This window comes from Salmo trutta, chromosome 1 (genome assembly GCF_901001165.1).
Source record: "Salmo trutta chromosome 1, fSalTru1.1, whole genome shotgun sequence".
Lineage (NCBI taxonomy): Eukaryota > Metazoa > Chordata > Actinopteri > Salmoniformes > Salmonidae > Salmo > Salmo trutta.
Window position 1 is genome coordinate 33,021,750 of NC_042957.1, and position 24,046 is coordinate 33,045,795.

At 42.1% G+C, this 24,046-nt stretch overlaps 3 protein-coding genes across 4 annotated transcripts in view; 1 reads left to right on the plus strand and 2 right to left on the minus strand.

Annotated features, from left to right (window-relative positions):
• Positions 1–3,655: 3,655 nt before the first annotated feature.
• Positions 3,656–5,385, minus strand: LOC115194299 (gap junction alpha-10 protein-like). Its single transcript, XM_029753920.1, has 2 exons — positions 3,946–5,385; positions 3,656–3,803 (listed from the first exon to the last, which is right to left on the minus strand). The coding sequence occupies exons 1-2, from the start codon at positions 5,350–5,352 to the stop codon at positions 3,765–3,767; spliced, it is 1,446 nt and encodes a 481-aa protein (XP_029609780.1). The 5' UTR covers positions 5,353–5,385; the 3' UTR covers positions 3,656–3,764.
• A 1,641-nt stretch (positions 5,386–7,026) lies between these two features.
• casp8ap2 (caspase 8 associated protein 2) lies at positions 7,027–19,245 on the minus strand. Its single transcript, XM_029753950.1, has 11 exons — positions 18,766–19,245; positions 17,946–18,046; positions 16,623–16,700; positions 16,367–16,470; positions 15,577–15,651; positions 14,807–14,922; positions 11,722–14,591; positions 8,422–11,158; positions 8,205–8,304; positions 7,998–8,048; positions 7,027–7,917 (listed from the first exon to the last, which is right to left on the minus strand). The coding sequence occupies exons 2-11, from the start codon at positions 17,998–18,000 to the stop codon at positions 7,876–7,878; spliced, it is 6,228 nt and encodes a 2,075-aa protein (XP_029609810.1). The 5' UTR covers positions 18,001–18,046; positions 18,766–19,245; the 3' UTR covers positions 7,027–7,875.
• A 49-nt stretch (positions 19,246–19,294) lies between these two features.
• The window catches only part of LOC115194308 (midasin), a 43,960-nt gene continuing 39,208 nt past the window's right edge, over positions 19,295–24,046 (plus strand). The window contains exons 1-10 of one of the 2 annotated variants that reach the window (XM_029753931.1): positions 19,295–19,557; positions 19,926–20,152; positions 20,417–20,641; positions 20,865–20,972; positions 21,067–21,259; positions 21,456–21,665; positions 21,839–21,970; positions 22,103–22,206; positions 22,296–22,410; positions 22,610–22,803. In XM_029753931.1, the coding sequence (XP_029609791.1) occupies positions 19,462–19,557; positions 19,926–20,152; positions 20,417–20,641; positions 20,865–20,972; positions 21,067–21,259; positions 21,456–21,665; positions 21,839–21,970; positions 22,103–22,206; positions 22,296–22,410; positions 22,610–22,803 (1,604 nt within the window). In that variant the 5' untranslated portion in view covers positions 19,295–19,461. The remainder of the gene's footprint in view (positions 19,558–19,925; positions 20,153–20,416; positions 20,642–20,864; positions 20,973–21,066; positions 21,260–21,455; positions 21,666–21,838; positions 21,971–22,102; positions 22,207–22,295; positions 22,411–22,609; positions 22,804–24,046) is intronic. The other variant, XM_029753940.1, reaches the window with a different exon arrangement.

Below are 24,046 nucleotides of genomic sequence, written 5' to 3' on the forward strand. Positions count from 1 at the left end.
TACGCCCCCCATTTCTGAGTAACCACCAGTGCGGACTTTCTCACACTTATCTACCTGTGAAATCCTTCATACCTCTCATAATTGGTCAATGACTGTATCAGCAAACTGCATCAGGTGGGGTTTTTTTTACATGCTTTTTACACAGATTATATGGATTATTGTATTAGTAGATTTTGGTGCATCGTTTTTTGATGTAATAACTCTTAAGCTTGTAGTCACAAAGTTGTTTTCTCTCTCGTTTTTCTAGAAGACTGTTTTGTGTTAATATTGTCCATTTGAAATAACTGTTATTTGCTTATTCTCTACTTACCTTGTTCATTTTCAAATGCTACACAGCCCTAATGAATTAAAATGACTTAATAACCATTGTAAATACGGTGTTGTGTAAACCCCATTTTCATTCGTTTCAATTGCTAGTGTTATATAAATGACATTTTTGTCTAGACACCATTTCTGTTTATGAAATAAAGAAACATATCATGTACATTATTTTTGTCATTTTCTTTATATCTGCAAATGCAAATAAATATTGTTTACTTGGTCATATTCTTTCACTAAATCATAATCTGTACTTTTAAGGTGTGATTGTAAATTAATCAAAGGTATTATATAGATTATCTGATTAAAATAATATCAGATTTGAAATAAGGTGTAATATAATCGCATAAGAAGAGAACACAAGCGTTTCTTGTCCCCATGCACAGTGAGAAAGATGGTTTGGGAGGCAAAGAAAAGTCCAAGAGCCACAGTTGGGAGAGTTACAGAACTTGGTCGCATCTTGGGGTCACCAAGTCTCTAAATATAAAATTAGACGCCACCTCCATGCCAAAAGGCTATTTGGAATGGTTTCCATAAAACAAAGCCTGTATTGTGAGCAACCAACAATTGTAAACACCTGAAGTTTGCTAAATGGCATTGGCACTTGGATTGGAACCAGGTGCTATGGTCAGATGAGATTAAAATAAAGCTCTGTGTGATCGGTTTGGCCTCGAAAGAAGGATGCATATGCAGAAAATACGCCATACCTACTGTAAAATATGGTGGCGAATATTTGATGTTATGGGGCTGTTTTGCTTCCACTGGTACTGGGGCCCTTGTTTAAGGTCCACGGCATCATGAGCTCTACCAAGTACAAGGGCATTTTAGACAAAAACCTGGTTGCCTCTGCCAGGACACTGAAACTTGGTCACAAGTGGATCTTCCAGCAAGACAATCACCCCAAACACACCGCAAAATCAGCATCTCAGTCTCCGGACTTAAACTTCATTGAAAACCTGCTGTTTGAATTGAACAGGGCATTCCATAAGCACAGACCGAAGGCTATCAAGGATCTGGAAATATTCTATATGGAGGAATGGTCTAATATCCCTCCCAATGTGTTTTTCAATTTCATAAAACATTATAGAAAAAGGCTCAGTGATGTTATCTTTGCAAGGGGAGGGTGCACAACATACTGAAAACAGGTGGCAATAATTTTGACACATCTTTTTGAGATTTTTTTCATATTACTTGTTAAACGAAATATTGTTCTCTGAGCACATGTATTAGCATACAATAAAATAATATTCAAATTCTCTTCAGCATACAATATAGCTCAGTATTGGTATTATATATTTTATAGTCTTTTTTTACCATCTTTATCAAGGGTGCCAATAATGTTGGATGTGACTGTACATGTTTGCATTTTAATAGTTGTACATCAGATCCCAGAAAAACATTATGTGCAAGCAAACAGGTTATAGATTTCTCAACGATATCAAGAAAGTTGACAAGTGTTGCAGATATTGTAATCCATTTTTTTAAAGCATCCATTGCAGGGTTTACAAAACGTTTCAAGATATTCATCAATAAATTCACATTTTGTTAAGTTTGAAGAGCACTTCCATCTCCAACTTTATCATCGTTCTGTATGATAAACAATATCAAAGTGCTTTAAAAAAAACAAAAAAAAACATTTTGAGATAAAATATGTACATAGTGGAGTTTATCATCATATCCCACAATGTTTTACATGTATTATCAATCAAAATGTTGAATTCTCATCTTATGAGAATACTGTCTTTTAGCCAAATGTCATTTTAATGTGTGCAAAATGTCACTACAAGTAGCTTGCAGTCATATCACTTTGACAAAAAATATTTGATGCCACAGATATTTCTTGCAAAGATAGCATGTGACATATCTAAAATTTGAAATTAGAACTACCCATGCAAACATACACTGAACAAAAATATAAACGCAACATGCAAAGTGTGTGTCCCATGTTTCATGAGCTGAAATAAAAGATCCCAAAAATGGTCCATATTCACAAAAAGCTTATTTCTCTATAATGTTGTGCACAAATTTGTTTACATCCCTGTTAGTGAGCATTTCTCCGATAACCATATAATCCATATATATGTGATAGGTGTGGCATATCAAGATGCTGATTAAACAGCATGATCATTACACAGGTGCACCTTGTGCTGGGGACAATAAAAGGCCACTCTAAAATGTGATGTTTTGTCACACATCACAATGCCACAGATGTCTCAAGTTTTGAGGGAGCGTGCAATTGGCATGCTGATTGCTGGAATGTCCACCAGAGCTGTTGCCAGATAATTGAATGTTCATTTATCTTCCCTTAAGCCCCCTCCAATGTTGTTTTGGAGAATTTGGCAGTGCGTCCAACAGGCCTCACAGCCGCAGACCATGTGTAAACATGCCAACCTAGCACCTCCACATCCAGCTTCTTCACTTGTGGGATCATCTGAGACCAGCCACCTGGGCAGCTGATGAAACTGTTTCAGGGAAGCTCATCTGCATGCTCGTCCTCCTCACCAGGGTCTTGACCTGACTGCAGTTTGGTGTCATAACCGACTTCAGTGGGAAAATGCTCAGCTTTGATGGCCACTCGCACGCTGGAGAAGTGTGCTCTTCACGGATGAATCCCAGTTTCAACTGTACCGGGTAGATGGCAGACAGCATGTACGGCTTTGTGTGGGTGAGTGGTTTGCTGATGACAACGTTGTGAACAGAGTGCCCCATGGTGGTGATGGGGTTATGGTATGGGTAGACATAAGCTACCGATACTTTGATGAGATCCTGAGGCCCATTGTCGTGCCATTCATCCACCGCCATCACCTTATGTTTCAGCATAATGCATGGCCCCATATCACAAGGATCTGTACACAATTCTTGGAAGCTGACCACCAATGTTCCAGTTCTTCCATGGCCTGCATATTCACCAGACATGTCACCCATTGAGCATGTTTGGGATACCCTGGATCAACGTGTACGACAGCGTGTTCCAGTTCCCGTCAATATCCAGCAAATCCGCACAGCCATTGAAGAGGAGACAACATTCCACAGTCCACAATCAACAGCCTGATCAAGTCTATGCGAAAAAGATGTTGTGCTGCATGAGGCAAATAGTGGTCACAACAGATACTGATTGGTTTTCTGATCCACGCTCCTACTTTTTTTTTAAGGTACAGTATCTGTGACCAACAGATACATATGTGTATTCCCAGTCATATGAAATCCATTGATTAGGCCCTAATGAATTTATATCAATTGACTGATGTCCTTATATGAACTGTAACTCAGTAAAATCGTAGAAATTGTTGCGTGTTGCATTTATATTTTTGTTCAGTGTAACTATACTAATGCGCTTACTGCTCATCCGCAATACATATGTTATTATGAATACAATTAGGCAATTAGAAGGGTAATGTTGCTTCGTGATCAGGTTCCCCAGATGCTTCTGGTCCCTCAGCCAGTTCTCACTTTTTCATGATTGAAGACAGTTCCAGAATCATGCTCTGAAAGATTGAAATATGCAACATGAGTTAGTCAGTAGTTATTTGAACCGAATCTTTAATCCGAAGCCTTAGAAATACATGATGAGAATCCTACAATACATCCTCCATTTTAAAAATAATGTCGTGTAATAGGTCTACTTACCATTGACATTCTTCGTCCACTGGCTGGAGGCGGGGTCATAGGTGGGCTCTCTCCTTGGGCTATACGCTTGGCCTCTGTGTCTGTCCCACTCCCGGAGTTCGGGCTATCAGAAGGACTATCCAGGTTGGTCTGAGAGAGTCCCCGGGACATGAAACTAGCCTTCCTCCCCGTGGGATAGTGACCACTGTCAGGTGAATCACTCATGTCACTGTAGTCCTGCAGAGCGCTGACCCGGCTCTGTTTGCGTAGCTGGTTCCACAAGGCTGCAGGTATCTCCATATGGCTAGCCATGAGGGAAGGCCGTGGCTGTGCTCCGCCGTGCCTGGGATGGCCTGAGCCTTTAGGTCCGTTGGAATCATCACTGCTGCATGAGTGGTTCCTCTGGTCCAGGGTGTAGTGGTGCTCCACGGTCCCCAGCTGTCGCAGGGACTGGAACTCAGTCTGTCTGGGGTACTGCTCTGAGTCGTTGGTGCCACCACCATCGTTGTGAGGAGCTACCGAATGCAGGTACAAGGGGACAGCATCCACTTGGCTGTTAGGAACCATTGTGTAGGCCGTCTGAGTGAGCTGCATCATCTTTTGGGGTGATGAGTTTGTAAGGACACACACCTGCTGGACCATGGAGTTTTTCTTGGACCTGAAAACTAATAAACTTTCATCATCTGTACCTTTATTTCCATACAGACTTTGCTTGACTTTCTTCACTCCCAGGTGGAATATCTCGAGGAGGTTCAAGAACAAAGAAACCCCAGCGATGACGAGCATGAAGATCATGAAAATGTTCTTCTCAGTTGGTCTGGACACAAAGCAATCCACACTGTTCGGGCAAGGCAATCTCTCACATTTGTACAAAGGATCCAGTCCAACTCCGTACAGTACATATTGTCCCACTATGAAGCCAACCTCCACCACTGACCTCGTCAAGATATGGAAAACATATGTGCGCAGCAAGGAGCCCCTGAGTGGAGCTTTCCTTACTCTCTTCTGTTCCTCCAGCTTCCTCAGCTCCCTCTCTATCCTCTGTCTGTCCTCATGAATGGGCTCAGCGCCCTCTAGCTCTGCTTTCAAGAAAGCTTTTTTCTTGTGTCTCTCTTTTTCAAGGGCCCTCAAACGGTACAGTGCATGTCCCATGTATACCAGAGAGGGAGAGGACACGAAAATGATTTGTAACACCCAGTATCGGATAAGAGAAATGGGGAATGCATCGTCGTAGCACACGTTCTTACACCCAGGCTGGTCCGTGTTGCACACAAACTCACTCTGCTCATCATCCCAAACATCCTCTGCTGCCACACCAAGAACGAGCATCCGGAATATAAAAAGGATGGTTAGCCAGATTTTTCCCACGATGGTTGAATGAATATGTACCTCTTCTAAGATACTCCCCAACAAGTTCCAATCCCCCATCTTCTGAGTCACATATCCTTACGCTATAAAAAGAGTTTACATAAATAAACTTCCACTGGGCCATGGTATTATATAAATACCTCACAGGATAAGCAATATTTTCATAGTTTAGTGTGTATATTTTTCATGATTCCAATGCAATTGTCCTCTTTCAAATGTAGACTGTTCAAGCGTGTAAGATCAAAATAAAGGATTTAAGAGTAAGAAATAACTTACATTTCAACTTGGTTGTGTGTTCCACTTGCTTCAGAAATACCTGAATATTTGGTAGGACGTAGGTTTTGTTTCCACCCATTGAAGAGATAGGCTACCCATCTCTGAGCGTCGCTGCAGTGAGTGTATCTCCGATCTGTTGCAAGCAGGATTCATAGACTGCGAGGATCGATCCACCAAGCGACTGGACAATGGCCTGGGGCTTGTTTTACCACACAATTGTTGATGGCAGGACACAACACAGCAGGACATGTAACGTTACCAATAGTGCCAATCAGCTCATGGCCTAGCTTTGAATGTCAATACATGTCAAATGCATGCTATTTTTACTTTCCAAATAGCTTTTATCTTTACTATATGTTGGTTTTATGTTTATATATGATCTAAATCTGCTAACTAAATGTTTTCAAATGACCCAGTCAAAATGAACAATCTATTGGGCCAGATAGAATGATCAATGAGTCATGCCCCATCTCATAGTTCACTGCATGATGGGCTATTTGAGGCATTGGATTAGTCTGGCAACAAACCAACAGACCTCCCCAAAAGTTCTGTCAATTAAATAAATGAAAACTATAACAGATTACACAATTAGAACAACATGTTCACATTGTTGCCATTGATATTTAGTAGCCCATTTAGATTTTTAAAAATGAGGTAACAATTGAATCATTTTAATTGTTAGAAAGAAAAATAAATTATGGAACGTATTGAACACTTACTTTTACATTGCATGGTACTGTGTGGTTGCAATAGCCACCATTAAAGGGATAGTTCACACAGATTACAACATGGCATATTGGTTTCCTTACCCTATAAGCAGTCTATGGACAAGGTGTGACAGCTTGGTTTTGTTTACCTGGCTGTTTCAAAGGCTAACTTTTTAGCATTTGTGGTACAAATCCAAATGCAAGTCAATGTTACCAGTTAAACAAAACAATGCTGTCATACCTTCTCCATAGACTGTTTACAGGGTAAGGAATCCAAAACCTATTTTTGTGCAATATCCCTTTAATACACCCAAATGTGAGTCTAACCCCATGATCCCATTCCATGACATTGATTTGTCATGAAAGAGGTGTCCTTACAAATCACTCTGCTTGAACCAACTTCATTCAACTTTGTTTCAGTGAGCTAAGGCAAGTACATCCTTAGGCACTGACCTCAATTCCCATACTTCGTGGCCCAGTTTCTGGATATTTATATTAGAGCATGTATTACCTTGAAACATTGCCCTCCAGAAGGATTAATTATTAATGAACAATATCCCATGACAGCTGTTACAGTAAGAACAAGTGTGCTGAACTATGACCATTAAGCTTTTATACTTTTGGCCAGAAGACATGCTGCCCGTTGCTATAAAACCTAAGCAGCAGTTGAGAACGTGCCTAAAATATGCTCTACTCATTCGGGTGGTAAGTAGTCATTGAGTTCAAGTTCCATTAATAAATCAAAACCATGTTAAATAAATACACTTTATTTACAAAAGCAAAATATGTACAATATACAGTGTACATTTGTTAACCAGGTAGTCACTCATTCACAATCATCCAAAACCAACCAACCAAAAATCTAAGTCAAGAAATGTTCCCTTTAAAATCCTTAATTTCTATCAACATACCACCTTGAATCGTACAAAAAAATGGAACATGTACGCCTTATTTATTAATTTAACTGACCATCTTGAAGTCAGTACAATATATATCCAAAATAGAATACTTTTGACATACTGTACAGTAAAATGTACTTTCTGCCATGTGACCTTACAGCATGAAATATGATATAAATGTGACCTGAATTGTAGTTCCAACCTTTATTTCCAACCCCCCCCCCCAGATGTTGTATAAAAAGTCACTTTAGTACATGCGGCAATGCGCCACAAAAGTATTAGAGACAATTCCCCATTTACTGCTAAAATGTGTCAATTTCTTTAGATGAAATGTATGATTGCAGCAGTGTTTAACTCCACATATGGTATAAACTTGCTGGGGCATATTAAGAGTTGTGAAGTTGATATGGGATATTGCCCAGGATCAATATGGTAGATTAGATTTAACGCAACAAAAAGAAAAAATACCAGTGCATACAAATCTGCTAAATCAGCAGACGAAGCAAAACAGCTTATACGAGCTGTACTAATTTAGGCTGTGGGGAGATGATACATTGAAGCCTGTGTGGATATTCTGATCCTTGCTGACCACCCCCCAAAAAGAAACAAAAAACATTTCAATTTGAGATCTAGTTGACTTGGCCTTCATATGTTCCAAGGCCATCAATTACAGGGATCAAATTCAGATGATCTGCTTCTGCTCATTCGTCAAATGGGAAATTCGACCCTTGACCTTGCAACATCTGAGTAAAAAAAAAAAGCATAGTACTTCAAATCTTCATTGAATAAAGAAAAATGATAAGATTCCGGAAAGTCAACTTGCCATCTTCTTCTTCTTAAAAAGCTTCATCAGCTGGGAAAATCTCTCTGCAATCTTAAAAAAATAAATAATATGTTTTAATAAAAAGCTCAACAAATATACAGAACCGATATTAATGCTCAGCAATAACTACTAGTCTCATATCAAAAACATAGAATTCCATTACTATGAAAAAGAAACTCCAAAGACAGTAAATAGGTAAAGACATACCTGAGCGGGTGTCTTGCTCATCTTCTCCGATAGGGCAGAGAAAGTATCTGGAGAGGCACCTTTCATCTTCAGCGCGAGGAGAATATCTCGGTCTTCATCCCTTTAAAAGAAAATGATGGTTTTAGTGACAATCATAACACTTGACATGAAGACTCTCCAACAGCTAACATGCAGAAGGTACGTAACAAAAAAGGCATGAATGTTAAAACCAACTCACCTTGTCCAAGTCACCACCACTGCACCCTTTTTCATGATGATATTCTTGGCAGACAGGCTGTTGGGTGATGGGGTAGATTGGGGAGGAGTAGTGACTTTACTTCTCTCTCTCTTGGATCTTCTAGTCTCCTTTCTTTTGGCACTTTTTGAGGACTTCTTTTTATGCTTGATCTTCTCAGGGATCACCTCCTTTTTAGGCCGCTTTGCTTTCATTTCAACATGGTGCTTTGTCCGCTTTTTCCCAGTCTTATCCTTGCTGTGGTCTCTCTCCGGTGTGTCTTCTACGATGGTGAGGCATGGTGAAGATAGCGCAGATGCTGTTTCGGTGCTTGTTGAAAGGTAGAAAGGAGGACTGGCCTCTGAAAAATGGGTTTTAGAAGGAGTTTTTCCTGTGGGATGAGCTTTGTCTTTGCCATGTTGTTCTTCTCCTGGTGGTGTTTGAGGGCTTGAGACAGCCCTTGGATTGATGTCTGCACTTGTGGGGTAGATACCTGGGTTGGTGCAGTTGACTTGTGGGCTTGTGGAGTTGACACATGGGTAGCTTGAGTTTGTGTCTGGGTTGGGGGAGTTATTTCCTGGGTAGGTAGAGTTTACACTTCCTGGGCTTGAAGAGTTGACTCCTTGGCTTGTTGATTTAATTCCTAGGCATGTGGGTTTGACCACTAGGCTGGTGGAGTTGTTGCCTAGGTTGGAGAAGTTGACACCTGAGTTGTTGGAGTTGGTGTCTGGGCTGGTGTTTGCATGCCGTATCCTCACAATGAAATGATCATTTGACTTCTCCATCACTACTGCCTGCATGGGCAAGTGAGGCTTGAAGTGAAACAGGGGGTTAACAGAAGCCTCCCTGGTCCTGCCACCACCGCTTGACGCACCGCTGGAGTTGTCTGTGTCCAGGGCAAGGTGGATGTCCTGCTCTGTAGCATCTTCCCCATTCATAAGGGCATCCTCACTGAAGTGTGCACTGATGACACTATCTGGAGCAGACATGGGCTCCACGCTGGCTGGGTGCAAGAAGCTGAGGTGATTATCAGACTTGAGAGGCGAAGGAATTGTGAGGGAGACAGCCAGATCTTCTGCCAAAATGGAATAAGATCTCTGCGAGAACACACTGGACTGTGATGTCATTTTGTCTTCTGGTAGGCTGGAGGGCACCTCTAACATGCAACTCTCATCCAACAAAGCTGGATTTACTGGAATTTGGACTTTTGAATTTGGAGGGGAAAACTTGCAAGGTGAAATAGAAGACCATGTGGCAATGATTTTAGAAGGAGTACCAACTTTGCTTGTGGTACCAACTTTGCTTGGGGTGGTAACGCCTCGGAAGCGCTCTCCTTTCCGAGGAGTACCAAGAGGCCAGGCCTGATTGTCCCCAGCTGAGACACTAGTTTCTAGCAGATCAGACCCTTGTAAGAGACACTTGAAGATCTCTCCCATCTGGGAGTCTGTCACCAGGTTGAATGTTAGGTTGGAGGCTTGCTGTTCTGTGAGGATTTCGAAGTCAGACTTGTCATGGAGTGAGCCATTTTGAGACAGCCGGCGAACATAGGCAGCTGTTTTCTCAACAGATGAAGAGCTGTTTGATGGTAAGATCTCTAACCCGTGTTGCAAAGGAGGTTGCATTGGAGGTTGCATAAGAGGATGATCTGAGGTTTGAGGCTCTGATTCCTTATCATCTTCAAATGACATTTTAATATTTTTGCCTCTTCCAAGACCGGTTTTGCATGGGGGGAGGGTCTGAGTCCTGGTTCTTTTTATGTTGGGTTCAACACACTCTGTTAATTCCTCTTGCGGTCTTTTACTTGCAGATGTTCTGGACACACAATTTGTTTTTTGTACTGCTCCCTGCGTTCTTTTATGTTTAGAGGCTGTGGACACCGATGACATCACTGGCTGCTTGGGGGACTTCACTGGCTGCTTGGAGAGACTCAAGTCCCTTTTATTGGCTCCTGCAGACTGGTTTCCATTTGAGGATTTGCAAACACTTCTCAGAGCAGTCTGAATTTCCTTGAATAAGAAGTCTAACTGCACATTCACAAATTCCCACAGTTTCGACTTCATATTAAGTGGTTCCTGGTCAAAGATGCGGTTGACAATGCCATTATTTGATAACTTACTCAAAACAGACATTATGTTTTTCTTCAGTTTCACTTTGAGGTCATCTTCTTGGCTGCACAGTTTAGTAAAGCTAACACTATCAACAAAGTCTGTAAAAGAGTCAAGGGACATGTCCATAACACCGCAGAAGCGTTCCTTAGAGAAAGTTGAACGAAGCTTCATGTACTTTTTCCTGCACGCATAGCGGATCTTTACAAACATGGCCATAACCTCCTCCACGGTACACAAGGCGGCTTTGGGTAACGGAGGTTGAACAGTTTTATAGCGAGCTTTTGACATGGGGCTTCCAACTGGTGAAATCAAGGTTTTACTTAGGGGTTTAGAATTCCCTTTCTCTTCAGGCGACTTCTTGGAAAGTCTAGGGGATGACTTGGGAATTGGTTGACTTTTAACAGTGCTTGTGGGGCGAACCGTTTTGGCTGGAGAACTTGGCGTGACTGGAGTTTCTTCCCCTTCACTAAGAATTTCACCCTCCTCCAATTCATCCTCAAGGCTGGAAGAACGGACAGAAGCCCGATCCACATCTTGTCGTGTAGCACTTGCAATGGAGCGGCCAGGATTCTTGTTCTCCATATTCACATCCAACTTCTTCGAATTGGGATCCCCAGCAGCACTGGTAAACTCTGTCAAATACAATATTTTGGTTTCATTAGCAAAGTAAAGGCATAACCTGTAGGCCTATGTTGACAAAGTAAATTCAGTATCATGGAATTAGGCAGATGATTACAAACATAGGCTATTGCTGCATCTTAACTTTTCAGAAAATGAATTAAATCTTAACCATATCCATAGTGACATATCTTAAAGAGAAACTCCCCCACTTTTCAACCTCATTTTATTATCTCCAGGACAATACCATTGTCTACATGTGAAAACAAAGTTTGAAAATTCTACCCGATTACATCATCAAAAGTTGCAACATTTTAAAAAACTAATGAGATTCGCTGTGATGTGGGGAGCAAGAAAATACTCTCCCCTCTGACTAGAAACTAGTTGCAGGCTTTGAAAATCAACGTTGTTTTTTTTACTATTAATCCTACCCTGTTATGTCACAGAGAAGCATGTTTTAGGACCTTCCTTATCTTTTTAACAACAGATCATAGAAACGCGCCTGTAGACACTGGTATGGTGCTGTAATGAATACGAGGTTGAAAAGTGGCAGAATTGTCATTTAAGTGATGCTTACCTTTGCGAAGACTCTTGACGTAAGCAGGTTTCCTGTGACATGGCGGCTGCTGGCTTTTCCTCATTGGACGGACTGGGCTAGTGAGCGGGCTGATGGCATCTGGAATACCTTTTAGGCTGCTCAGCGTAAGCATCATCGAGTCCTCATCATGGGCCAATGGAATGGAGCTAGAGGGCTCAACATTCACGTTTTCATTCTCTGTGTAACTTGGCTCAGAATTGGGGGACTTCTTTGGTGTCTGTGACAAACCACTGTTGTGCTGTGCTGATGGTGCAACCTCTCCTGTCGTGCTGCTCACCTTAGACACCCCAATGCTGCTCAACGGTGAACTTTGTTCCACAACAGTTTTCTCCTTCTCACACTCCAGAGGTATCTCTGTGACATCATTAACGATCTCAGATGTAATGCAGATCTCTGGAATTACCTCCATGCTAATCGTACTGGAAACACCATGCTTGGAAATATCTTGCACCTCCGCTGTCACATCTAGACTAGAATTGGAAATAACAGAGGCAGGCAGTGGCAATTGCAGAGATTCCGATTGTTCTTTTCCTGGAACACCTTCAACAGCAGGATTTCCCACACAGACAGCCGCAGGTGGACCTTGTGTCACATTTTCAACAGCTTGACTTTTACAGACCAAAGCACTGGGAGTTTTACTGTTTGGCTTACACACCCAATTGTCAGTAATAAGAACTACATTTTCCGTTGGAAGTTCAGGGGTAAATCCGTTAGAAGATAGGCCAGTGTCAGTATTTGAATCGTTTCCACGATTCCCAGTAACAGTAGTAACAGTGACAGCAGCAGCAGTAAAATCCTCAGACTCACTCATTTTATTTGCAGAGGCACATTCTTCAGGTCTGGTTTTCAGTGGAGTTCTCAAAACAATGTCACAGTCTGGTGCTGAAACACAAACCTTCCTGAGAAGTTCTGGTGTGTTGGGTTCAGTGCTCTGATCCAATGTGGCATCCAGCAGCTCAGGCCTACCTTCTGAGACATCTTGGACAATAGTGTCTTCCACTTCTAACTGGCACTTAGGTTGCTCATTGGCCTCAGCCACACCTTTGTTAGCATCCTGACAAGGTTCTTTGTCTGTATGTCTAAGGTTTATACTTTCAGGTTCTGAAGGCATTGGGATTTCTGAAGAGGGCTGTACAACTGGGTCCTCGAAGACCTCATCGGTCTCTACCACACTACTGTTGATTTCGTCTAAGATAAGTAATTCGTCTAGATCAGGCTGCCCACTGTCTTCCGCTGACTGGTCTTCAGGAACTTCCTCAGGTGGTGTGCCCTCCTGTTCCTTGGTTTCAGCAGGCTGTCTTGGTTTTTTAACTGGTGACAGGGTAAGATTCAGAGTTTCCATGAAACTTAACTTTCTGTTTGGACCGTTTTCCTCTACAGAGCTTTTCTCAGCCACTTTAGCCTCAGATGGAAGCAATTCAGACTTCTCATCCGTCTTTTGCCCCCCAACTTTACTGTTGTCCATTGTCTTGTCCTTACTGCATTGGTCACTTTCCTTTGTTCTTCTTCTCTCTGTATAAGTGCTTTTTCTTTCTCCTGATTTTTTTGATCGATTCTTTTCTTTTCTGATCTCATCCTCTCTTCTTCTCTCCTCTTTCCTTCGATGGTCCCTTGGAGGACTTGTCCCTCCCTTGCGATTAAAAGATTCACTGGATCGTTCAGTGACACTGGCTTGATTCAAATTGGCATGCTTTCTGTTAGAGGAAATGTCTTTAGTACTTCTACTATGCCTATCATCATCATCATCATCATCCTTATCACGCCTGAGCTCCTTATAATGCCGACTAGAACCTTTTGATTGATAGGCTGCACAATCTTTAGACAATCCTTCAGAAGTGCGGTCAGAGGAAGCAGTGCAATGCAAAATGTCTGAGGTTGGATTTTTAGCCCGCTCTGATCTCCTGCATACCTCAACATCTGAGAGACGAGGGTATCTGCTCGACTTGGAGTTATATTTTCGCTGCTCCTTAGAGTCGGAGAGCCTGGGATTTTCACCGCTGCCTTCTCTGTGCTTGGTTTGTTTTGGCTCGTCTGACGGGTCAAGTTCACGTGTAGGGTGTCTATTCACAGAGTCCTGTCTGGAACTACTAACAGTGCGTTTCACTGGAGCTTCTGAATCTCCTCTAGCTGTCTTTGAAGTGACAGGAAGAGGTGGTCTGAGAACTGTTGCATCAAGAAGAGGTGGTCTGAGAACTGTTGCATCAGGAAGAGGTGGTCGGAAAACTGTTGCATCAGAGGGGGTTGGAGGGAGAAGGGGGTGGACCACATCTCTGTCTTTACAGAGGAGCTGGCTAAGATCCTTTACAACACAATCATGTCTAGGACCCGGTGGTTGGCTTGGTGGAGGCTGCCCTGTAAGATTCTGTCTAGTTGGAACTAGTGGTTGGCTAAGTTGAGACGGCCCCGTAGGGTTCTGTCTGGTTGGAATTTGTGGTTGGCTAGGTTGTGACTGCCCCGTAGGATTCTGTCTGGTTGGAACTTGTGGTTGGCTAGGTTGTGACTGCCCCGTAGGGTTCTGTCTGGTTGGAACTTGTGGTTGGCTAGGTTGTGACTGCCCCGTAGGGTTCTGTCTGGTTGGAATTTGTGGTTGGCTAGGTTGTGACTGCCCCGTAGGATTCTGTCTGGTTGGAACTTGTGGTTGGCTAGGTTGTGACTGCCCCGTAGGGTTCTGTCTGGTTGGAATTTGTGGTTGGCTAGGTTGTGACTGCCCCGTAGGATTCCGTCTGGTTGGAACTTGTGGTTGGCTAGGTTGTGACTGCCCCGTAGGATTCTGTCTGGTTGGAATTTGATTTCTCAGGCAGTTCATTTGAGATTGATGGTGAACTACAGGACCCCTCCTTGGCCTGAAACTAAAAGTTTAAACATAATTGACTCACATGCCTAGATTTACAGAGAGTTCATAGAAAGTATATACATTTACCTAATGGGTATATAGAAAATGTGTATTTTTCGTTCTTGCCTGTCCCCATTGGAGATGTACATCCCTAAAATAACTAAGTACCCTGCCAACTACGAGTTACCACTTCACAGGTGTATATGAAGTATGAAGGGTCAAGACACTTACCTTTGGCTCAACCTATTTATCTCCTCGTCCTTCCGCACAACCTCCATTTTAGCTGTTTTGATGAGCGCACAGATGTTCTTCTTCAGACGGCTGTTCTCGGTGTTCAGCGTTGTATTCTTCAAAGTGAAAACGCATGTCAAGCACGTAAGTGGTAACACTAACTGTAATGTAATTAGTTCTGGATAAGAGCGGCTGCTAAATGACTAAAAATGTAAATGAGATAATCTACGTAATAATTTGGTCAATTTAGCCTTTTCATCACGACAGAATCAATCATTCATGATTGTACAAATAAAAATGTTCCATGACAATCTAATTCAAGTCAATGTATGCAATTATTTCAAGTACTGGGTATGTTCCTCATATTTCAAGTACTGGGTATGTTCCTCATATTTCAAATACTGGGTATGTTCCTCATATTTCAAGTACTGGGTATGTTCCTCATATTTCAAGTACTGGGTATGTTCCTCATATTTCAAGTACTGGGTATGTTCCTCATATTTCAAGTACTGGGTATGTTCCTCATATTTCAAGTACTGGGTATGTTCCTCATATTTCAAGTACTGGGTATGTTCCTCATATTTCAAGTACTGGGTATGTTCCTCATATTTCAAGTACTGGGTATGTTCCTCATATTTCAAGTACTGGGTATGTTCCTCATATTTCAAGTACTGGGTATGTTCCTCATATTTCAAGTACTGGGTATGTTCCTCATACTTCAAGGGGTACTACTAGTACACGAGTGACACTTAAGACTTTCTATTACAAACCTGTGTTTCAGTCTGCTGCAACCTTCTCATTAACTCGTCAACTTGGCTTTGTGCTGCATTGAATCTTGTCCTCAACTGTAATGAGATAGGGGTACTGATGGTTATTCATTTCTAATGGGAAAAGGAGCTGTGTACCCGCATTCCATTTAAGACAAACGAGGGGGTTAAAAAAAATGCATACCGTAAATTCCGGACTATATTCTGTGACGTGCTCAGTTTTTTGGCGGCATGAAGCTTTCATTAGACCAATGAAATTGCCGAACGGGTTAAGGTCAAACAACTTTTTAGTTTACTGTTTAGATAAAATCGCGCGCTCTCAAACTTCCCATCATTCTGATTACGGTAGTCATCTTGTCACCCTCATCATGGCAAAGACACGGAGAATTGCATATGATGCAGCTTTCAAGTTGAAGGCGATTGATCTGGCTGTTGGAAAAGGAAACAGAGCTGCTGCACGGGAGCTTGGTCTTAATGAGTCGATGATAAGACGTTGGAAACAGCAGCATGAGGAATTGACTCAGTGCAAAAAGACAACTAAAGCTTACTGCTAATTTTGAATTTTTTGTTACAAGCCGTGTTTCGTTAAAGCCTATTTATTTTTGTTACAAGCCGTGTTTCGTTAAAGCCTGTGTAAAGTTCATTTGTTTCAATGTACCGGTAGGCACCTGCGGCTTATTTATGTTCAAAATAATATATATTTTTTTTATTCAGTGGGTGCGGCTTATATTCAGGTGCGCTTAATAGTCCGGAAATTACAGTATATGAATCGGATAAGCATTATGGTACAAACCTCATTGTAGGAAGACTCTCGATCCTGCTGTTCCTCTGTTATGATTTCTTCATATAAATCCATATATTTCAGATTCTGTGGTGAGAGGAGTGTGTAGTTCCTTTCTGTAATAAGATTGCACAAATGCAAAGTATGTTATCCGTTCTCATATTCTGAGAGAACACAGCAACGTGGGTATCTTTTCTACTTCTAAAAATATATATCTGACTCAGGCCATCTCGTAAAGAACCGATGTGTGTGTTTGAGTGATGTTTACCTGCATTTGAATTCGTCTTTGGACTTTCTAAACCAAAATAAATATCCACAGAATCTTCATTGAAAGCTGCTGTGGTATCTGTGGGGTAAAAGTACCGCAAAGTTACCCACATATTGCACTTCTGTAATTTCATCACATGGAATAACATTACTGTAGAAATGCCTTGTATTATTGGATACAGTACAGATAATATGCTTAGGTAATAAGGGATACACATAAGACAGGTTTGTGTATTTTCTTTGAGTGCATAAATCCTATATGGCTCGACCTTTGCCGAGCCATACAAGAGAGAATAGGAGAATTCATACTTCTCCATAAGAATGCTTTGTGACAGAACAGTTACACAATAACAATAGAGATCAACTCATGGCAGTAACTATACTGAACAAAAATATAAAAACGCAACATGTGAAGTGTTGGTCTAATGTTTCATGAGCTGAAATAAAAGATCCCTGTTACATATGCACAAAAAGCTTCTCTCAATTTTTGTGCAAAATTCTGTTTACATCTCTCAGCTACAGACAATTTAGTAAGAAGACCGATTTTAAGGATGTCTCACGGGCTGACAAACACGCTCTAGCTCTGTCACCTTTCACGGCAGATGCGGAAGTGGTGGATTGAGACGCATCCAATGCAAAAAAAACATCTCTAGCTTAAACTGATTTTTATGGGGATTTTTTATTATTATGCTAATTCGACCTTAGGGGGATTTATTAAAGTATATGTGACTAACAACTGCATATCTGTATTCACAGTCATAAGAAATCCACAGATTAGGGCCTAACAAATTTATGTAAATTAACTGATTTCCTTATATGAACTCTAACTCAGTAAAATCTTTGCATTTGTTGCATTTATATTTTTTGTTCAGTGTACTTTGGGAAAGTTGTACCATGTCTTTCAGCAGCCGATCTGTAAATAACCCACCCAACTACCTCATCCCCATATTGTTATTTATTTTTGCTCTTTTGCACCCCAGTATCTCTACTTGCACATCATCATCTGCACTCGTGTTAATGCTAAATTGTAATTATTTCACCACTATGGCCTATTTATTGCCTTACCTCCCTAACCTTACTACATTTGCACACATTGAATATAGATTTTTCTATTGTTTCATTGACTGTACATTTGTTTATCCCATGTTTAACTCTGTGTTGTTGTTTTTGTCGCACCGCTTTGCTTTATCTTGGCCAGGTCACAGTTGTAAATGAGAACTTGTTCTCAACTGGCCTACCTGGTTAAATAAAGGTGAAATAAATAAAACATGTAAAAAAAAACACCATTTATGGACAGTGAAATCGGTTATAGCATTGTACTCACTATGGTGGTCTTGGCTGAGGTCACCATACACTTCATCCATCAAATCCCCGTCCATTCTCCTGATGCTCAAATCAATGGCTCAGAGATGTACCTGGAAGTAGCTGGAAGAAACGATGCATAATTTGTGTGGCAAGCCATGCATTACTTGCAAAAGAGTCCGGATAGTTTGAAATTGGTGAGGTCGATGGGAAAGGTGATCAGCAAAACATTTGGACCTTCTAGAGACTAATGCCTGGATTTTAAAGGAATAAGTTAGCATGAAGCATGATCTCACACAACTAGCTAGCTCTTATAATTATCAGTACGCTTTCTAATGTCAACTACTGTAGCTAGTTATTAACAGTAAGCTGCCTAATGTCAACTAGCAAGCTACCTAGGATCTAAGAAGCATAACGTTACAAAACATGTTACTGTGTCTGGAATGGCTAGCACATGGGCTTTGCTGGGTTGGTGCTAGGTACTAACTAGTACCAATCCCTAGATTGAGTAGCTAGTAAGCTTGTTAGTTAGCCAGTCATTTAGTTACCAAAACAATTCTGTTTGCAGTTCATTCCGCAAACTTAAAATCAGCTATGTCGGCTCCTTGTAACGTTACATGCACCAAGGGAAAGGATATGATGGAATGACACAGCCGAGCCATCACAGGCACAATATAGTTACTGTTATATTACTTTAGCTAGCGGACTGACACATCAAGCCAGCTAACGTTAGCTAGCTATGGGACCCACACAAACGTACCCATCTACAAACTCAAGACACGGAGGAACATTAAATCATGAAAAAACCTTGGAATGTGAATTTACAAAAAATATCTACTCACCATATGAAAATTAGATTCAAAGAATGTTGTTTGGCATGTTATTTTGCTTTATCATCTGTTTACAGCCACTGTCGCGACAACCCAACAACCTTCTTCAGGGAGCAGGAAATAACGACATTTTCCCGCGGTCTCTGCAAGAGACATGCAGCGCCTCTTCCGGGACTTTCAAGCGTTCAAAATAAAATGATTAAATCAAAGCAGCCTATTGTTTAGGCCAGACTCAATCAAAGCCAAAGTCAATAAAACACTTTCTAATCATAGGACACCACCGTTTCTGACCTCGAAAACGTTGTCATTAAATTGTGAATAAGTTTTAATTGGGACCTCCCAGTAAATATATGTATAACTATGTCCTTGTTCTATCTGTGCTCTTGGGTGTCTTTTATGAAATTAATTTCGATTTTTCCAAAGCAAAAAGCATCTATCTCAAGTAGGTATGCCTGTCGCTTCCAATAGCGTCATCTAAGCGACATCATTTGGACAATCGACCGAACCGGAAGTGTTTCTGATTTACTCACATGTGGACTGGATTTTAACAGTAACGGGAACGTGCTTGCTGTGTTGTGATACAACCTAGACAGACAAGTGATGTACCTCACGATTTGGTCAACGACTAATATAATAACCCATTACAGTTTTTATCCATTCTCGTACATTTCGCTGTGGATTTCTCTGTCCTAAACGACAAATGGTACGATGGAAAATTTAGAATTGAGCCTGTCATCACTTGGTACCATATCCAGACATATTGACAAAAGTCACAACGAACTCAGCAAGTATTTAACTAAACAGGTAAGATACATTTCTCCTTGACTTATTAAAACCATAGTGTCTGTAATATGTCTCTTTATATGACTTATTGATAGGTGATGCATCCTATCTGTGCATATTCCACCATCTTATATATGCATAGATTAGATGTCTTATTAACCATCCAAGAAATTGCACTACGCCTACACACCATCTTAATGAATGCAAATGTAACCCAATTACAATTGTTTTTTATCAGGACGCTATTTACATTACATTGATGGGTGTCCCTTGAGATTGGAGGGTATAGACTTAGCCAATGCTTGTCTACAGTTGCCTGGAATGTCCTAATGAATTCAATGTCAATCTTGACTTTCACCTGATATGTCTTTCTGTCTGTCTGTCTGCAGATATGGAGCCAGCAGGACAGACAGAGCATCCTGGCATGTTTGTCTCAGCTGCTGTTGGAGAAGGACTATACACTGCTGCTCGCCCGCCACCTCCGGCCGCTGATCCTGGACCTGCTGGAGAGGAACGCGCAGAGGATCAAAGCAGACGGCAGAATCAACCATGATCTCCACGAGCGCCTGTGTGTGGCGCTCAGCAAACTCCTCGGCGTCAGTCCTGACGCGCAGGCGTAAGTAGTGAACCTTCTGTGATCTCTGACGTGACGAACACTTCAAAAACACGAGTTATCTTTTCTATTCTCGTCTAAGTGCTTGAAGTGGCATGAAAAAGCTGCCAATACTCACTTTATTTTTTTTACTGTACCAGAGTTGGTATTTTAGTGCTGGTATTCCTTATGAGGGGCTTGTACTCAAGCAGTAGAAAATTTACAGTACTACCGGCCCACTTCAACCACTACTTCCAAGCTGTTACACTCCCCTCTTTTCTTTCTCAGGTTTGCTGCGAGGTACTTCAACGATGCCCCTCCGGTGTTCCAGAGGCTCTTCTTCACCAGTGAAGAGTCCTCGTCTGTCCAGTACGGCCCCAGGAGGATGAAGCTGCGGGACCTAATGGGTGCTACCCTCCGCTTCCTCCAGAGTGACTGTGCCAAGTTCCGAGTCCTCTGGGACTGGAGTGCATGTGTTTCTCAACTGCTCACCAGCGACATCATGGTTCGAGGGTGAGTATCTACCTTGGCTACCGTTTTCACGGTGTCTATTCTCTCTCGGGCCTTGCGACAGGCTAGCGTCCTGTCCGGGGGAGGGTGTACTTGTACAGCAAGCTGCCTCGCACCTCGGAAACGGGCTGAATGCTTTGATTGATGCTTTTACAACCGTCTGTTTGTTGATGTGAAGTCAACTTGAAGATGCTAATAACGGTCGTCCGGATTCTTTCCCATGTAGTTACACTGCCCAGTGTCTGGCCCTGGTGTCCCACATGACTGACAATCAGAAAACCATTTTTTTGAGGAAGGTGCTGTCGAGTGACGAGATTCAGCACATGAAGATAAAGTAGGTTCATTTCTGTTTCTATTATTACAATCTATTACAATCTGTTACGCTTTCAGCGTATAACCTTTGCTTGTATCGGTTTATAAACATCTAGGTCACTGGAGGAAACTCAGCAGTTTGAGGTAGAGAAGGCCCTGGTCCTGGCTAATCAGGGTACTGTGATGTGGAGCCAGGAGAAGGGGAATAAATTCACCCGGGGTCAGGTAGTGTCAGAAGACCTGTCCCAGACTGTGGTGGCTGTCTGTGGGGTGGTGCTACCTAGGATCGCCCCCAAACAGACAGAACAGGTAAGACTTCCTGTTGAAATTAAGGGGCCATTTCCTGGACACAGATTAAATCTAGTCCTAGACTAAAAAGTAAACTTAATAGGGACTCTCCATCAAATGCTTTATAGTTATGTTATTTGAAAAAGTGGATATGATATATGGTTCAAACAACATCGGTAGTGTTGATTTGATTCGTGGAAATATATGTAAAATCTAGGGTAACCTAAAGGATCTGGTGCTAGTGGATTCGACCTGTCGCAACCTGCGGAGACTGGCCATGGCAGTGGCATCCCAGAAGGCTGTTCTTCTGGAAGGGCCCATTGGATGTGGTAAAACCGCCCTGGTGGAGTTCTTGGCTGCCGTGACCGGACATACCAAAACACCAGAGATTCTCAAAGTCCAACTTGGGGATCAAACTGACAGCAAGGTAAGAGCAGTGATTTAATATAGGCGACCTATGAAATCATTTTCGGGTATCAGTCCACATAGAGGGAGAGTCCAATGACACTGGTATGACCTCAACCTCTGAGAGCTTTCGGAAAAAAAATGTAATGGTTGCAAATAGGAATTGTCTAATCTCTTTGCTGTCTTTTTTTGCAGCTGTTGCTCGGGATGTATCGCTGCACTGATATCCCTGGGAAGTTTGTGTGGCAGCCAGGCACGCTGACGCGGGCCGTCTCTAAAGGACACTGGATCCTGTTGGAGGACATTGACCATGCTCCTCTAGATGTGGTGGGTATTTGCACACCTGAATTACACATGGAATTGCATGAATTACACTTGTACAGTTATTACTGTAGTAGTGGGTTCAAGACTAGAAGGTATTTTCTAGCATGTCATCCCATGAGTTTGTATGCCTTGCAGATATCTGTACTCCTTCCCTTGATGGAGAATAAAAAGCTGATGATCCCGGGACGGGAGGACTGCGTTGAAGTGGCCCCAGGCTTCCAATTCTTTGCTACGAGAAGGTAAGAATATGATTATATGTGGCCCACGTGTGACTCTATACATGTCATCCTCTTTTTAAACACAGAAACTAACTGATGTTTGTTTGTAGGATGTTCCACAGTGCCGGAGGTTGGTACAGACCACAGAACACCCACGCAGCTCTCTTGGACAAGTACTGGACTAAACTGCAGATGGGAAATATGGCGCGAGAGGAACTGAAGAAGGTGAGACGACTGAGGACTTGATCAAATGGTGTCCACATTGATTTCCTGTAGTTTTATATTTTGACCATTGTATCAAGCGTAGTTTCTGTCGCAGGATGTACTACGGTACCCATAATGCTCAGTACACTGATTCCGTTTAACCTTACTAAACTAAAGAAGTCCCTGAAGCTACCAGTAGTGTTATTCTTTGTCTGTGCAGGTTCTGGTGAACAGGTACCCTAACCTGACGGTTGTTGTGGAGCGCCTCCTGGATATTTACTGCCAGCTGACTGGAGAGAGTCATCTTGACCCGGTGGCACTGGGCCACACAGACAGCCTGCAGCCCCCAGAGGTGTCCCGTCACAGGCTGGAAGGCAAGACCACGTCCCTTGAGGGGAGGGGACTGTCCCTGAGGTAATGCCCAGTAACATGCTCTCATTTTTAGCTCTCAAGATTTTGAGAACTGGTACACGTTGAAGCCGGGGAAAAAACGGTTAAAGGAAAGATCTACCCATTTTGAATGTTTAAAAAAAATAATCGTTTTGGTGCATCTCTGAGCGATGTTCTGAGCTTCTTCCCTTCAAATAATGCAAAACATGTCATACTGGCTGTATTTCTGCCTGCTTAAGCAGCTAGCTCAGATACACATGAAAACCTGAAATTACCCCATTCAAAATGGGTGAATATTTCCTTTAAGCTTCATTTTATACTTTGTAGCTACTTACATTTAGTTACATTTCTTGTAGCAATGGATTTAACCAATCACAGCTAACAATGCCAACCCTCAAATTCCCACCAAAGGTGTTTACAACAATCTTTTTTCCCCTGCTCTGAAAGATGACACAGTCCATCTGTCTATATGCCGCTGTTAGCTCATGAACTTGTGATAAACTCATTGCCATAAGTCCCTAGCTATTCAGTCCCCCCATCATATAGCATCAAACCCAGCCAGCCCCATCCCTCCCACCACGTGTCCCAGAGCAGAGGAAGGTTGTGTGGTTCACATTTTGCTCTGTTGTGGCCTATTGGGAGATGAGATGACCAGCCAGCCCTCAGGACTTTAATTAGCTTTCCACTGGGTGCTGCTGCCTGTGCTCCATGGCCCATCGATTGGCCCCATCTTTCTATAGAGCTTGTTTCGCTAATGCTAGACGTCAAACCAGGACAGCCCTTATCATTAGATAACTAGTTCAAACCTGACCCCCCTCATTTGTAGGAGTTCACTCGTTGTTGGCAGCACGCTTTTCCATATGGTCTCTGTGGCCCTCTTCAATGTTGTATATGGTTTAGCTGCATGGATCAATGCAATTAACTTACATACTGAATGTATTTTTTCATTTGCAAAACTTAGCCTGGTCCTAGATCTGTATCTAGCTTGGTCCTAGATCTGTATCTAGCCTGCTCCTAGATCTGTATCTAGCCTGCTCCTAGATCTGTATCTAGCCTGCTCCTAGATCTGTATCTAGCCTGCTCCTAGATCTGTATCTAGCCTGCTCCTAGATCTGTATCTAGCCTGCTCCTAGATCTGTATCTAGCCTGCTCCTAGATCTGTATCCAGCCTGCTCCTAGATCTGTATCCAGCCTGCTCCTAGATCTGTATCTAGCCTGCTCCTAGATCTGTATCTAGCCTGGTCCGAGATCTGAATGTCCTTAAGCC